Here is a 15,367-nt window from a genome sequence, read left to right as displayed (position 1 = left end):
GCATATATAGTGAGACTAAATTGTAGTCATGGATATTTTGTTGCTTATAATTTTGAAGATAACTTCTCATAGAAAGTAACTTTGTTCTTACAATTTTAATCTTTGGAAAAATAAATTCGTGAGCCTATTGTTTTTAGAAGCAAACAGAAAATTGTTTAACACTTGCATTCATGTCGTTAAATAACTTACATGATTGTATTGTTGATATTGTTTCTACAATGTATGATTTGTTATAGTCATAAGTAGAAATATATACTTTTGTGTAAATTAAGGATGAGAATCTATGTAAACCAAGCATGGAAAACTGTGTAGTTTCTACAATAAAATAATCATATAAGTTAGATAAGTTATCCTTTATATTCTGAAAAACAGTTAAAATAATTTATAAAATAAAAATTGTTTACTTGATTCATTCGAATGATTTCAGAATTGATGAAAGTGAAATGCACAATACTCTTTGTTTTCTATGCATACGTGATTTTTTGAATTTTTATTCTAACTTATAGGATGAAAATGAAATTAAGAACATGCTTAGTTTGCTATTTGACATGAAAGACATGAGTGAAGATGGTGTATATTTTTGAAATGAATTTTTTCTTTCTTTAGATCAATTTTCATTTCAATGAAAATAGAATCTTAAATAGAGATAAATATATATAGCCTGACTGTAAATAAGTTTTCACTCATTTGGTTTAATGCTAATGCTTTTGAGATTGTGTTTCATAGCACTAGACATGAGTATGGTAGATCAATATGTTTCTTTGCTACGTGATTGACTATATATAAGTATTTTTTTTGTGTAGTGGGGTTTAATATATTACTTATGTAGTGGGGGTTTTATATTCGGATTTACCAATCCTAGTATGGAAAATTGGTAAAATTTTGAGAAAGTTATGAGGTGTTTCAAACACTCCTTATAAATAAAAATACCCTATCTAAATGGTTATTGCAATCCTTTAAGGATATTGCGAAGCTGATTGGACATCCTTTCAGTTGAATCCTTTAAGGGATGAAGCGATTCGATCCTCTAAAACATAGGGGAATAGACATATTAATCCAATGTGATAGTACGCGACTATTGCAAGAATTGAGAATGCATGCAACGACAACTATAATAGTTGATATTATGAGAATGGATTATATAATGTCTGGAAATAGTTCCCATTAGTCCTTTGACGAAAGGATTGATAAGAAGATGTGAATACATCTTAGGGATGAGGTTTATGCCCATTGAGATTGAGTCATTTATGGTGGATACCCAACCTAGAAATTGGTTCAAAGGGACTAGACGAAGTCATGGATGATATGGAGATGCGAGAATCATGCTTTTGAAGAATTCATCCCACGGCATGACATCCTGAAACGAGTAAAGGTTGAGTTTAATTTTTAATTTTAAAATTTTAAACTCTTAATGATGTTTATATCTCTATTTAGAGTGGGGTACATTCAGGAGTACTCTTGATAGACTCACCTATATGAATGTGAAAGTGTGGCCGCTTTCTATGAGAATATGGGCAGTTCTCTAGATCATTCATTAAACTGGGATACAAGCGCAGGGCCGTAATGTGCTGGCTTTAGACTTTACACTAGTATAGTCGTGTGTGTTGAGTAATCTTTTTATCTCCTAGAGTTCAAGACTTATGTTCACTCTATGGTCAGATTTTAAGAGAGCCTATTAACACTACGTAAAGGTTCAAGTCGCGAGACACCTTTGCTTATGCACAACTCTGTACGTTCTTGCTCAATGTTTTAAAAATATAAGTGGGGGATTGTTGGGAATATATTTTCAAAACATAAATTTATTCCCAATCAATATGTTTTTTATAGCCTTTATTGAAAGAAATTAATTTTTGTTATAATTAATTTGACCGTTTCATATTTTTAGTTTTAATGGTATTGACTACACCATTATAACTTTGAGTGTTTCATTTTGTGGTTTTTAATGGTGTTAACTCAACCATAATAACATTTTTCATGAACATTTAATTGTTATGAAACTCTTGACTATAAATCAGATTTTTGGTTGGAAAAATAATAAAAGAGAGATTTTTCTTTTATGTTTTGGTGTTAAAAAGAACTTGGAGAGTTGTTGAAATCTTTTTTTAGTGAGACAGTTTTTCTTTTTTTTATGACTTGAGTTTACAAAAGAAATGAATTTTAGAGAAAGGAAAATAAGTGTGTGAACATCTCTTATTTTTCTAAATGAGTTTCTGAGCAAGAATGAAGTGTAGAAATTTCACATCCTCTCACCGTGCAAGAGTGATTGTGTAAGAGATTGATCTCGGCTGTTTTATCCTGGGAACGACGCGTCATTGAAGAACTGCTTGCACAATCTTGGGCAGAGCCGCGAAACGTCTTAAAGAAAGCGACCTAGTCCGGGACTCAGCCATAACAATGTTTTGTTTGTTTTTTGTGATTGTTTGCAGGCATAATTCAGCAATTGTTCCACAAGAATATAAGGCTGAAATTAAGAACTTCCGGCTAGAAAGACAAAAAAAAACTGGAGGAAGAATGAAAGGTAATTTTGATGGAACAAGAAGCGCCACTGCTTGAGAATCAAAGGCGCGAAGCCAAAAAGAGGGAAACCATTCAAGCCAGAGAGATGGGGACGTACTTTAAGAACAACCCGTTAAATAAGAAATCTTTTAAATCGGATATTGAAAGATACAGTAGCATCTGTGTTTTCACTTTCGCTTATGCAAAACATCAAAGCCCCGATTACAAGAAGTTCATCAAATCTCTCAACGACGGCAATTCCTACAAGTATTGATAATGATTATTACATTCAATAAAATTCTATGTTTATCTCTATGTGCTACTGCAATTTAAACTAATAATTGTGTTGCATGGTTTATTTTGGACGTAGAGGATCTTTGTCAAGGATTGTTGGACTGGTCTCAGAAGCTGAGCTCAATCCTGAACTCAAACCTGGAGACGGAGGATATAAAACTAAAGAATTGCGACCTGGTCTCCATAAAATTGGAAGTGTACGAACAAAAAAATACCAATTGGAATAGTGCATTTTCTCCACTTTAGACAGCTTTTTAAGTTTTATTACTCTATCCTTATTAGTTGGGCCTTTTTAACTTTCCAGATGCTTAGTGGTTACGATGATGTTGGTGTTCTTTTAACTGATAAAACCAAAGATGAGGTACTCAGGTAGGGTTGAAGTTTGGGTCATTAGAATGTTGTTATTAGGAAATTTGCGCTTTGACAAACCAGAGATGATACTACTTTCTTTAATTTCCATGGTATTCAATTTTGCAGGAAGTTTGAGGAATATAGAGAATACGACTTCGTAAAGCTAGGCCAGACACCAATGGAACCGGTCAGGAAAAGCTATTTTCTTAGGTGCTTGTGTAGTTGGACAAGTGTGTTAATACTTTTCTCACCATTTGTTCCTTGGAATTATCTTTGTTTCAGCTGGTATTTGAGAAAAATGATGATCTGCCTTTACGTCCCCGTTCAAGTGCAATGGACTTGTGTCCCAAACTGAAGGAATTAGGCATGCCTGTTGAACTCAGTGGTGGGTTATTATGCTATATATTGCTGATTGGTGGTTTGCTTACACTCATAACTAGTCTTTGATTGCCACTTATTTGGCTTCCTTGTAGGCTCGTGTATTAAGCTGACCGATTCATTTAGTGTGTGTAAAGATGAAGTACGTGTGACAGAGAATGCCGCTAAAATTCTGGTTTGTCTCTAAATTTCTGGTTTCTACAAACCCTTAAATCTATAGCAAGAACAACTATTATGAGCCTTGGCGACATTTGGAATGCTTAACCTAGTCTTCATTCTTCTTCCTTGCCTAAGTCTGCCAAAGTCTAGTACACTTTTGTTTGATCTTTGATGTTTTTTTTCTTTCTTTTTTAATAATCTGCTGTAGAGACTTCTCAAAAAAAAAGATGTTTACTTATGTCCTTGCGCCATTATGCTGCTGGAGTGCCTCCACTGGAAAAGTTGAATATATTCAGTAAGATGTTTGGGATAATTGGGAAAATGTCCCATATTTCGATGCCCCGTTGGGAAAATGCCCCATGAATTTTTTTTATGAGAAAATACCCCACCGTCACATTTCCGTCCAAACTCTGTTAACTGGTTTATCTTTCCACATGTGATGTTACATGTGCGAAAAAAGGACATATGCCCGTTCACAGGATTTCGCCACGTGCCAGTCTTGAATGACGGACGGCTGAAGATTAATATTCCCCTTATTCTCCATACCTCCTACTCTCCAACGACATTTAATCAAATCAAGAAAAACCAGAGACAGTGAGAAACAGTTGCAGTGAGAATTTAATGGTGAGGTTGAGTGAAAATTAAAGTTTTGTGTTTAACTCATGTTGATTAGTTCTACTTGATCTACCAAGGAGACAAATAGAAGAGTTTTGCTGTCAAAAATTTGAAGAACCGTTGAAGTAAGTCATTGAAAGATGAAGAATCAAAACCATATGAGTTGTGAAAAATCGTAAATACATGAAACTCAGTTCTACTTTAGATGCATAAGGGTCTCGGGGAGTGACTGAAATTTGACGATATGAAATTCGATTTTTCTGGTTTGTGATGGATCATGGATGGAAGTAATTTGAGTTTGTAATTTGGTTATTCTGATTTTTGTTTTTTGGGGTTAAGTGTAATGGGTATTATCTTGTTGGTGATGGAAGATGGATGGAAGATGAAGATGAGATTGAAGTTCTTCCATGTTAATTGAAGATGAACATGAAGGATGAATGGGGTAGGAAGAAGGACCGAAGGAGAAGAGAAGACGGTCTCATCTTTTGCATTGAGATCAAAACCGTATCAAGGGAGAAGAGAAGACTATTTGGACGGAAAAAGTGACGGTGGGGCATTTTCCCATAAATTTTTTTTCATGGTGCATTTCCCAACGGAAAATGGGTCACTTGTCCAACGGAAAATGGGTCATTTGTCCAAATATTTTTAAATCACGGTTTAAATGGACGAGTAAAAAATAGTTTGGGTGAAATGGCCAAAAAAAAATAGTAATGATGAAACTGGTTTCATCCTAGCTTAAATTTAAAAAATAGCAAGGATGAAACTGGATACATCCCGTGTAAATTAAAAATAAGAAAAAATATTTGAAAATGGGCACGATGAAACTGGTTACATCCTGCCTATTTTTACATTTTTGTCCATTTAAACAGTATCAAAATCTAACTGTCCATTTCACCCAGAAATTGTTGATTTTGGTCTTTTTAACCAATTTTGTGTTTTCCCAACGGGACATTGAAATATGGGACAGTTTCCCAATTTTCCCATGTCTTAATTTAGGTTATACAAAGTGAGCCAAAAATTCACCGATCTTCACCCTTGACATGATCCTCTTCTGAAACATCTTCCTGCTTAGCTGCAAACCAAGATGCAGAGATCCCTAATTTACCGACTCTTAGGCAGCTCCCAACTGCATAAAAATATAAAACCGCACAGAAGAAAAAATTGCAGTCAATAAGAAGAAGTACGAGGGTAACAACTGCAAAAGTAAAACAACAAGAGGAAACATCTTGGGAAAATACTAAGATGATTATTAGGTTTGTCAAGGGTGATTTTCAGGTATTTCATGTTTTACTGCGACACAATGTATATTCCCCCTTGGGACCGTTGAAGACTAAGATGATTTGTTTTCCCTTTTATTTCATGTTTACTGTTTATCCCCCGGGTGAGTTAAAGACTAAGATGATGTTTTCCTCCATGTTCAATTTATGTCTATTTATGTTTTTCTTTGTTGTTGTTTGTGACCCAAGCATGATTACAGAGTATTTATACAACTCTTACAAAGACAGAACTAGTGAGCTGGATAACAAAATTGCTGTGACATACAGTTTACAACAGGTTAAGAGCATCCACAGTCATGCGATTATTTGGTAAATACTATACTGTGACGGCAGTGGAAATGCTAAAAGTGTATATATATGCACTATATGGTAAAGTCATATACTATGGGATATTTACCATATAAATTTAGCAACTGCTTAATTTAATTTTAGCAACTGCTTAATTTAATTTAACTTGGCGATCGAAGATTAAATCTGAGCGTATTATTTAATAAGTGAGACGTCGTATCAAACCTCTCTCGGAAGCGAATGTAGATTAGTCGGACTTTGAAACACCGTCAAGATGATAAAAAATAAAAAAAAAATCCAGGTCCATGTTTAAGTTCAGCTACTCCCTCCGTTTTTGGAAAGATGATTCGCAGATATTGGAAAAAAAATCGGGAACTGAACTAACTCTTTTCTAAAGTATCTCCAATGGATCCTCAATGTGCTTTTGATGTTTAATGAAATTTTCCTTAATTTTAACAAATTTAAGAAAATCATCTCCAACAACAAATATGCTTTAGTAGAATTGTATGCCTACTTGTAAGAGTATAATTGGTTAGGCGTTTTAGAGCTTTAAATTTTATAAAAAGCAAATGTGAAACTACCCAATTAATTTTGGATAAGGTATCACTTGAATCTTCACATCCTCGAAGAGACCTTCTAAAATCAGAGGATCTGAGAGAACTGTAATATTATTGATCAAAACCATAGTTCTATAATTTGAAGTGTGTAGATGGTGGATTTTGGACAAAGGGTAGAATTATAAAACTATACTCCAGATTCGGCAACCGGATGAGTATTGAGGCTCATTCTCATCAAAGCATGAAAGCTCATGCCATAAAATCTCTGACTGAGAAGGTCGTCTCTCAGAGTACATGTAGATGTGTAGTCTCTCAGTTGAGGCCACGACACATCTCATGAATACTGAGCAATTTCAGTAATTACTCTGGATCCGGCAATCGGATGAGTATCGTGACTCATGTCTCTATGCATGAAAGCTCATGCCATCTCTGATATAGAAAGTCTCTCAGGGAAGATGAAGATGTGTAGTCTCTCAGCTGAGGCCACGGCACATCTCATACTGTATAGAATCGAAAGACTGGGCGGCTCCTAGACAACATGTCTGCTAGTATAGAGCGACAACGTCTTCGGGATGTAACCAAGTTTTCCCCGATTATGCAAGAGGAATATGACACTCCAGCAAGTTCATATTGCTCAACCCTCAGATAATTAATGCTCCTAGACAGGAAGCCCTTCTAGTATAGAGCCAGCAATTAATTATCTTAAATCGTCTGAATATCCAGCAATATTCTACGAGCCATCGCCTGAATATCCAGCAATATTCTACGAGTCGTCAATCAATCGCCTGAATATCCAGCAATATTCTACGATTCCTCGTTATATTTCGTTACTTCAATCTGTGGTTCTTCCCAGTAGAATTCCACAGGTTAGTAATAAATATTCAACGAAACATGCATCTGAGCATCGAATAAGCACTGACAAAAATGGTGCAAGTGTAATTAGCGGATAATGCACATACCAGCATTTTGAATGCACGAACGAGCATTTCAAAAATACGAACCAACGAGGAACCTATGCAAAATAGGAAGGGAAAATAATAATAATAAAATATTAAGCAAAAGCGCCAGGGGACTAGGCTCACCAGCCGGCCAGTCATGTCGTGACTAGTCCCGCGCCCAATTTTATATTTTATCATATTTTTACTATCTTCACGATCTCATGAAAATCCTCTTGTTCGAGCAAATTTCCTTTATTTCAAAGAAATTATCTAAATCACATGATTTTATTAAAAATAATAAAATTAGGGAAAGGTGTCGCGGGACCGAGCACGAGCCGGCCATGTCTTGGCCGTGGCCGGTCCCACACATCACGTCCCATTATTTTATTATTCGTTCTCAAATTATGAAAATTTCTTGATTTTATGAATTTTCCCTAAAATTACCTAATTTCATGTATTTTCTCTAAAATCATGGAAAATATTAAAAAAATTAGGAAAACTTGTGAGACCGGGCTCTAGCCGGCCGGCCATGCCCTAGTCGGTCCCACACGCCCATTATTTTATTATTATTTGGTATTTTGTTTCCTGATTTCATGTAAACTCCCTGATTTCAACAAAATATCTTGGTTTTCGACAAATCCCTTTGATTTTATGAAAGTTATCTAAAATCATCAAAATTACATAAAATTGGGAAGAGTGCCTTGGGACCCGCGCCCATTGGCCGGCCGGCCATGCCACGGCCATTGCCGGTCCCACACTCCCATTCCCGATTTTTTATTTTAATTTATGTCTCTCATCTCATGGAAGTTCCCTAATTTCGCCAAACTCTCCAGTTTCATGGAATTTCCCTTAAATCAGAGAAAAATACATAAAATCACATAAAACTAGGAAAAGCACGTGGGACCACGTGTCAGCTGGCCGGCCATGCCCTAGCCGTGGCCGGTCCCATAACTTGTGATTCCTTGTTTATTTATTATTTTCATCATCTCATGTATTTTTCCCAGTTTCAGCAAAACCATGGATTTTTCATATTTTTTCCAAATGTTGCTCAAACGTGCACCAGGAAATATCAAAATTCTCAGGACTGAAGCACGGACATCATGGTGACACGGGCACATCCTCTTGACCGACCAAGGGTGATCCTGAGGCTTGCAAACAGCTGGTCCCGCATGTTTTAATGATTTTAACCTAATTTGCTCAGTTGCTCATATTAGGTCCGAACTCTTTCCAAACAATTGGAAGTTCACTCAAACGACCGTCTACTGGTCCCACGACCACCAAGAGCCAGTCTCATGACTTCTTGGTCGGTCCCTCATACTTTCTACATCAGGTTTTATGATTTGTCGCTCACACGAGCATTATTTCAGTAAATGATTAAATCAACATTTAATCATTCTTTCACCAACTGGTCCTCAAGAGACTTTGGTATTTTTGCTCATTCGAGCATTTGGGCGTTATATGGTGAACCCGTCATCCAATGTAGCCGGTCCTATGTGATTTGCAGTAAATCATCATCTCAGTAAAATTAGGGTTTTGAATCCAGAACTCTGCAGAAACGTGATTCTGAGCAGATTCGAACACTCTGATAATTTTATGCTGATTCCATGATTAACATTCGTATTTATTTTGCTCGACTCAGCAGTCAGTAACTTAAATTAATATTTTATTTGGTCCAGCTACCAACAATTCATCAAAAGAACAATATTTGTTCAAACTAGCAATATTTGCTCGAACTAGCAATATTCGCTCGAACCAGCAATATTTACTCAATTGGCAATATTCGCTCAGACTAGCAATATTTGCTCAAATCAAAGAATATTGGTTCAACTATCAATATTCAACAATTTAGCAACACAGTTTTGCTCGTCTTAGGTTATGATGATACCTCGTCTCAGCAGACACATTAAATTCATGAGTTTCGAAACATTTGCTAATCATGTTCAACTCAACAATACATGGACTCATCGTCCCATAAAGTCAGAAACTGACTCCACAATCACGAGATTTCAATCGTGTCACATGGGGGGATACTAACTAGGGTTTTGGTCTGGCGGTCTACGACACGTGTGTTCACCCACGATGAGAATGTGAGCAAGTCGTGCAATCAGTTGGAAGAGTCAGCAAAGTAGTTGGTGGAAAGTTAACCAAGTCTCCGCACGATGAGTAATTGGTTTTAACACGATTTCCCCATTTCCCACTCTCTGATTCCAGCAACTATCACACTTAATGGGATCATGGTGTTTTCAACTACAGCATTATAAAATTTCTCTGAATCCTGATCGAAAGGGATAGAAGTTTTCGAACACTCAAACAACATTCGCCAAGACGAGCAATTTCTCATCAAAGTTCATACAGACAATCTTTCGTCTACACGAACTCACAGAAATTACTCTCAATTGAGCAAAATTCAATCATTCAGATCATTTTCACGCTGAGTTCACAACACACCTACAATCTCAGATCACCATTGATCTCACGTATTTCTCAGCTTCCCTCCTACAGATCAACCCATCCTCTCTGGTGACCGAATTGACTCTGGAACGGCCATTGTTCTTGGTTTAGGTCTGGGTCTTACAGATTGATCTCTCGAACTTAAAGCACTCCCTTATTGCAGTGCATCTGTGTAAGGTTCAACATTTCGCTCGGTTCAAGGAGTCTCCACACGGTCGACTCTTCAATTCCGTAAAAGCCAGCAAATCGTTTTTCCCTACTCACAAAGTGAGAATAAGAAAGAGAGAAAATAGAGAAGAACTTTTCATTAACTAGAGAGGGGGACCCCATTACATAGATATAACATTCTATTAATACAATAATAAAGGGAAAAACCCTAGTATACTAATGGAGCGCACATCCATGGGCCATAGGCCCTATAACACTCCCCCTTGTGCGGTTCAAAAGCGGAACTTCAAATGTGTTGCCTCATTAAAACCTTGGCAAGAAAAACCCAATGGGACAAAACCTTGACGAAGGGAAAAGAGTACAACGTGTTGATAAAGCTGGCCAATTCTCTTTAGAAAAACCTAAAATATAAAAACCATGTGGGATAAAGATAATCTCAATCAGGGAGTCATAAACCTAGTGTTGTTGTTGCCTCATTAAAAACCTTGCCGAGTAACAAAACCCATTGGGACAAAATAAAGTCGGTGAAGGGAAAAAGAGTTCAACATGCACTCCCCCTGATGTCCACATTATATCATTAGATACTCCCCCTGATGTCGACATCTCCCCCTGATTGCAATCAAGGAAGTTCGGACAATTTTCTTAGTCTGATACCTTTGACATGCTTTTCAAAAGTTGATTTAGGAAATGACTTAGTAAATAGGTCTGCCACATTCTCATCAAATTTTACTTGACTGACTTGAATTTTCAGAAGAGACTGTTGTTGTTGATTGTAAAAGACTTTGGTGATATGTGTTTCGTATTATTACCCTTAATGTACCCTTGCTTCATATGTTCGATGCAAGCTGCATTATCCTCATAAATGCAAGTTGGCTCATCAGTGGTAGAACTCATACCAGATGTCCCTCGAATGTGTGTAATGATAGACCTTAACCATATACACTCACGAAACTCCTCGTGTAAGGCGATGATTTCAGAGTAGTTCGTGGAGGTAGCCACAAGTGTCTTCTTGGTCGATCTCCAAGATATTGTTGTGTTTCCAATAGTAAACACATAACCAGTTTGTGATCGACCTTTATGTGGGTCGGAGAGGTACCCAGCATCAGCAAAACCAACCAAAACATTGTTTGGGGTTTCAGTGTATGGATTTGCATTTACATTAGTATTCCTTCTTACTTATTCATAGGGATAAAATAAACCCATGTCAATAGTTCCTTTTAGGTATCTGAAAACATTCTTTATACCATTCCAATGACGTTGCGTTGGCGCTGAGCTGTATCTAGCTAACAAGTTCAGTAAGAATGATATATCACGTCGAGTACATTGCGCTAAGTACAATAATGCGCCTATTGCACTTTGGTAGGGAATTTTATCTCCCAACACCTCTTCGTGATCTTCCTTGGGACGAAATGGATCCTTTTGTACATCTAAACTTCGACCAATCATGGGAGTGCTAGCAGGGTGCACCTTATCCATATTGAATTGCCTGAGTATATCTTATGGACATATGCAGACTGGTGGATTAATATTCCACAGGCTCGGTATTCTAGTTCAATTCCTAAACAAAACGGGTTTTCCCAAGATCTTTCATCTCACATTCAGATTTCAGATAGCTTACGGTTTCTCTTATTTCATCAAGAGTACCTATTACGTTCATATCATCAACATAAACAACTATAATTGCAAATCCGGAACTCGTTTTCTTTATAAATACGCAGGGGCATAACTCATTATTCGTATATCCCTACCCAATCAAATAATCACTTATATGGGTATACCACATCCACCCAGATTTCTTTTATCCGTAAAGTGAGCGTTTCAACTTAATTGGAAACGCACTCCGTGGTTTAGAGTTACTTGATTCGGGAAATGGACGGCCATCGGGCACTTTCATGTATATCTCTGAATCAATATCCCCATAGAGATATGATGTAACCACATCCATAAGTTGCATTTCAAGTCCTTCTGAAACCACCAAGCTAACTAAGTAGCGGAACGTTATGACGTCCATTACGGGAGAGTATGTTTCCTTATAATCAATTCCAAGGCGTTGTGAGAAACCTTGCGCCACAAGGCGAGCCTTATACCTTAAGACTTCATTCTTCTCATTACGCTTTATGAAAAATACCCATTTATGTCCTACGGGCTTTACACCTAGTGGGGTTAGCACTACCGCACCAAATACCCGTCTTTTTGCCAGTGAATTTAATTCTTCCTGGATTGTAACTTCCCATTTAGGCCAGTCTGCTCTTTTTTGACATTCTGCAATAGAGTGTGGTTTGATGTCATCGTGCTCAATGATCTCTTGAGCAACAGTGTATGCAAATGCTTCTTCAATCTGCGTGGAGGATCGTTCCATCAACACGTATGCACTCTCATAATTCATAGAGATTTCTATGTTCTCCGGAATCATTTTAAACATCGGAGCGTCCTCCAGGATTGATTCATGGACATAACTATAATCAGATACAATTTCATGAGAGGGATTATCTTTATTAATGATAAATGGATCGGGTTGTGCTTTACTCACTCTTTTCTTCCTTGGGTGAGTACCCATCGAACTAGGTGGTCTTCCCCTTTTACTTTGGGGGGCCACGGCCTCAGCCAAACTTCCACCAAGTGTAGGTTTGACACCTCTATATAGGGTGCCTTTTCCCGTATTAGGGATTTCTAACCTTGCAGGTACTTTGCAGCTGGTATGTGTTATCTCGTCACTTTAGCAATATCAGTGAATGCATCAGGCATTGAGTTTGCCACATTCTGAAGATCAATAATTCTTTTCACTTCACTTTCACATTGTGAGGTGCGGGGATCAAGATGATACAAAGTGGGGACAAAGCACGACAGTTCATGTTGTTCCCTTAGGAAATCCTTTTTCATACCTCCCCTAACGACGGGAAGGTTGTCTCATCAAAGTTACAGTCCGCAAATCTAGCAGTAAAGAGATTGCCTGTCAAAGGTTACAAATAGCGGATAATTGTTGGGGATTCATATCCAATATAAATACGTAATCGTCTTTGGTGACCCATCACAACCAAAAATGCGTAAATGTGAAATATCATGCTCATATCCAGTTACCAACTGGTAAGCAGAAAATGGTTGGCTAATGGTGGGTCTAAAGCGAATAAGTAATGCTGCATGCAATATGGCGTACCCCCAGGCAGTAATAGGCAGGTTGGAACGCATAACCAATGCCCTAGCTATCATTTGTAACCTTTTGATGGTAGCTTCTGCGAGACCATTTTGAGTGTGTACGTGGGTTACAGGGTGCTTTACGTCAATTCCGAAAGACATATAGAAATCATCAAATCCTTTAGATGTAAATTCTCCAGCATTATCAAGTCTGGTAGACTTGATTGGATAATCGGGGTGGTGAACCCTCAAATGTACAATTTGTGCTAGGAGCTTTACAAAGGCAGCATTTCTTGTGGACAATAATGCAACGTGTGACCAACTGGTCGAAGCATCTACCAGAACCATAAAATAGGTGAATGGTCTGCACTCTGGATGTATAGGTCCACAAATATCACCTTGTATTCTTTGTAAAAATGGAATGTTTTGTTTTGTATCTTTAACATAGGATGGTCTCGCTCCTGTCTTTCCTAAAGAACAAGATTTGAAAAATGAGTGGTGTGCTTTTGACAAAGTCCACGAAGTAGAATGAGAGAGGGGTTGTGTATCTATTGCTTTAGATGACAGTGGCTGGAAGATGTTGTTACTTTGCATTGTAATTGTCTTTTGTCCCATTTTAATTTTCACTCGAAAGAAAGGATGTCCGTGTGAGTTCTTTAAAACATGGATCATCATATCACGACCTAGGTGCCCCAAGCGATCGTGCCAAAGCTTGTATAAGACACTGTTCAACAGTTCATCGTTGGTAACAACATGTAATTCGATAATCCGAATAGTAGTAGTGTACAAACCACTAGAGTGACTCATTAACTTCTCTAAAATGCATTTTCTTCCGCATTTATTAGAGATAATATTTAGGGTTATTTTGACTTTGGGTCACATAAAAGTGAGAAGAGTTGCGTTCGGGTCACGCCAAAATTTTAATTAGAATTTGGGTCACGAGGCCGTCATTGACCATGTTGGCAGTTAAAGAAGTTGATAATAGTGCAAATGACTAACTAAAACTTGAATTTGAAATTATTTACTAACTTTGCCGCCCCTAAAAACCTTACGGTTAGGATGACTTATTTTCCTTTCATCTTCTTCTTCCTCACTACCGCCCCACCCCTACCCTGTAACTTTACCCCTACCACGTCTTGATACAAAAATCCTCTAACTAAGATAGAACCTAGAATCACCAAACAAAGAACTTGTTTGTTTGCAGCTGACTCGGCGTCTGAATCTGAGTCAACCCCTGACTCTGACCGAGTCAGCAGTCAGACCGTTTGTTTTCCATTTTGAGTCAGATCTGACTCGACCTCTGACTCAGACATAACCCCTGACTCGGACTCATTTGAGTCAGGTAACAAAATACCCCTGACTCATGGGACCAAACCACTGACTCACTTATTTCCGAGTCAGATGAGTCAGATCTGACTCAAAACAAACATATCGACTCAGATCCATATGAGTCAGGTGATTTCACTCAGATCCAGATGATTCAGATCCAGACGACTCAGATGAGTCAGGAGTAAACAAACATGGTGAAAGATCGCCTTTTCAATTTCAATATTTTCTGAGTTGTTATCGAACATAAAAAAATTCAGACCAGATGATCAAAGAACAAATTAGGTTTCCTTTTTTGCAAAAACAATCAAAAAGAAAATCAAATATGTACGAAAATCGTTACCGCATAGCATCCGATTTCATGTATGGTATTCAATTCATACCAAAAGTTCAACAAAAATTCAAATTAAAAAAAATCCATTGAAGAAACCGGAACGTCAAGTTCCAGTATTTTTCATGTTCTTCTTCCTAACCATCACAATCTTCAAAAAAAACAGGAGAAAGGGTTTTTCATGTTCGTCTTCCTAAATCTTGTATCGTCAGCAATTTTAATTTTGTGTGGGTTTAACTAATTTGATGGATCTGATTAAAAGGTGAGGAGCATGAAAATGGTGAAGATGGTATATGTGAAAACTAATCTTCAACAAATAATCAATCAATTGTTGGATCTGATTTATTTTCTAAAAAAGATTCAAGTATCGAGGAGCATGAAAATGGTGACGATGGTAAATGTGTCAACGGAGGTGAAAATGGTGGTCTGGTCTATGTGATGAGCCTGGATGATTATGTTTGAGTGAACTATTAAATTTTCTTCGGAAGATTTTAACAAAATTCAATCTACTACCGACATGTGGTGCTGATTGTGTTAACAACGACTAACTGTGTTAGATAAATTTAATATAATTTTAAAAAGTAAATAATTAACTAACGGTCAAGA

General features: G+C 37.3%; 1 protein-coding gene across 1 annotated transcript; it reads left to right on the top strand.

Annotated features, from left to right (window-relative positions):
- The first annotated feature begins 2,527 nt into the window (after positions 1-2,527).
- LOC113331927 lies at positions 2,528-4,707 on the top strand. Its single transcript, XM_026578563.1, has 7 exons — positions 2,528-2,763; positions 2,867-2,987; positions 3,095-3,159; positions 3,268-3,328; positions 3,424-3,526; positions 3,615-3,694; positions 4,633-4,707. The coding sequence occupies exons 1-7, from the start codon at positions 2,528-2,530 to the stop codon at positions 4,705-4,707; spliced, it is 741 nt and encodes a 246-aa protein (XP_026434348.1).
- Positions 4,708-15,367: the final 10,660 nt, after the last annotated feature.

This window comes from Papaver somniferum, unplaced genomic scaffold (assembly GCF_003573695.1).
Source record: "Papaver somniferum cultivar HN1 unplaced genomic scaffold, ASM357369v1 unplaced-scaffold_128, whole genome shotgun sequence".
Classification (NCBI taxonomy): domain Eukaryota; kingdom Viridiplantae; phylum Streptophyta; class Magnoliopsida; order Ranunculales; family Papaveraceae; genus Papaver; species Papaver somniferum.
Note: the sequence above shows the minus strand (reverse complement) of the source record. Positions and strands in the feature narration are given on the sequence as shown.

Bases quoted from the DNA above. Each gene is read 5' to 3' on its own strand.
- LOC113331927 (XM_026578563.1), top strand. From the start codon at position 2,528: ATGGAACAAGAAGCGCCACTGCTTGAGAATCAAAGGCGCGAAGCCAAA. The intron at 2,988-3,094 runs GTACGAACAAAA...TTAACTTTCCAG, and splicing joins GTCTCCATAAAATTGGAAGT to ATGCTTAGTGGTTACGATGA. The intron at 3,695-4,632 runs GTTTGTCTCTAA...TTTGGGGTTAAG, and splicing joins AGAATGCCGCTAAAATTCTG to TGTAATGGGTATTATCTTGT.